Below are 1436 nucleotides of genomic sequence, written 5' to 3'. Positions count from 1 at the left end.
CCGCCCGCACTTCAGCAGCGGCAGGCGTTTTCAAAGCGTGAAACCACACTTGTGCTCAGACCTGGAAACGGGCCCACCGACAGGCTGGTGGTCTGGACCAAACACGGGGATGGAGAGGGATCTACGGCTCTTTCAGAAGCCTCCATGCGTGAGGCCCCACCCTGCCTCCGTGGACCGCAGTGGTGGCCAGGGTGCGAGGGCCCATCTACTCCCAGTACAGCCGTGGCCACAGGGCTCAGCTCTGGGCACCGACCCTATAGGAGGAGCCCCAGCTCCATCGACAAAAGCCGGGTGTCGGGCCCTGGGCCCGAGGCTCACACAGATGCTGTCCCAGCAGTTCCGGACGCACTATGGTCCAGACAGCTGGTTCACTCAGTGTTCGGGAACCAGCCCGTGGCCGCCCAGCCTGGCCAGGTGGCAGGCTCTGGGGCAGGGGTCAGCACTGGGGCTTCCTGGGCCGCCCTCCATGCTGGCCTGGCCTGGGGCCACAGCCTGGCCTGAGAGCGCGGGCACCAGGGGTGGACACTCTGGGACGGGCCTCCGCTCCGCCAGAACCTCCCTGCTGGAGGAAGGGCCTCCAGCCCTTCCGAGCCCCCGACCGCCTGCCTAGAGCCGAGACAGGGGCCGGCCTCACACTGGGCGTGTCCGGGCCAAGCAGCAGGCTTGCTAGGGGACTGGCCTCTGCTCAGGGACTGGCCTCGCCCACTGCCTCTGGGCCTGTGGCCCGCAGCCTGGGGTTGGCACGCTGATGCCCTCCTCCCAAGGCGAGGCCATGGCGTGGAGCCGCGCCCACCTTCACGCTGTTTGCGAGGAAGAGGCTGGACCTCAGGAGAAGCCACAGAGCCGGGCTTCCGGGGCAGCATGCGATCGGACCGGCCGCCCCACACCCTGCCCGCCCCCTCGGCCCCCACCCCAGGCCCCCGCCCCCCACTTCCCCAGGTTAGTAAAACCAGTCTCCACCGACCCTGGTCATGGACGGCGTTCTTACTATCGATCGCCGCTGCTTCTTGGGCTTCCCCACATCAAAGTCATCCTCATCCAAATCCTGCAAAGACAGGCCGCTCCTGAGCCCTACACGGGGCCCAGGGACCCCCCACGTGGACTTTGGGTGTCAGAGCGCCTGCTGGCAGCGCCCAAGCCTCAGGACACCGTGCTGGCGGCTCTGGGGGTCCTGGCATCCCCTCAGGGGCCCCACGTGGCTCCAGTGACCCCGGCCCCCTACTGCCCCCGGTACCTCCTCAGCCCCCTACCTGCCCCCCCCATTACCACTCGGCCCCATCCGCCCCTGTCCCCCCCGTTACCCTCTCAGCCCCCTACCTGCCCCCCTGGGACTCCCCCATTACCCCCGCGGCCCCCTACCTGCCCCTGCACGGCGTCGTCACTGGCCTCCTGCTCAGAGGAGAAGCTCTCATACTCCTCCTCCGAGTAGTTCTCTG

General features: G+C 68.2%; 1 protein-coding gene across 1 annotated transcript in view; it reads right to left on the bottom strand.

The window, feature by feature from the left end:
• The window catches only part of LOC104991993 (phosphofurin acidic cluster sorting protein 2-like), a gene marked incomplete at its 3' end in the record, with an annotated part of 16228 nt that overhangs the window by 8463 nt on the left and 6329 nt on the right, over positions 1–1436 (bottom strand). Inside the window, exons 5-6 of the mRNA XM_010844700.1 lie at positions 1360–1436; positions 989–1045 (exon numbers count right to left, since the gene is read on the bottom strand). The exon at positions 1360–1436 is cut by the window's right edge and continues 8 nt beyond it. Coding sequence (XP_010843002.1) covers positions 989–1045; positions 1360–1436 — 134 coding nt within the window. The remainder of the gene's footprint in view (positions 1–988; positions 1046–1359) is intronic.

Source organism: Bison bison, unplaced genomic scaffold (genome assembly GCF_000754665.1).
Source record: "Bison bison bison isolate TAMUID 2011002044 unplaced genomic scaffold, Bison_UMD1.0 scf7180017848210, whole genome shotgun sequence".
Lineage (NCBI taxonomy): Eukaryota > Metazoa > Chordata > Mammalia > Artiodactyla > Bovidae > Bison > Bison bison.
The sequence above is the reverse complement of the archived record's forward strand: the minus strand, read 5'-3'. Positions and strand labels throughout refer to the sequence as shown.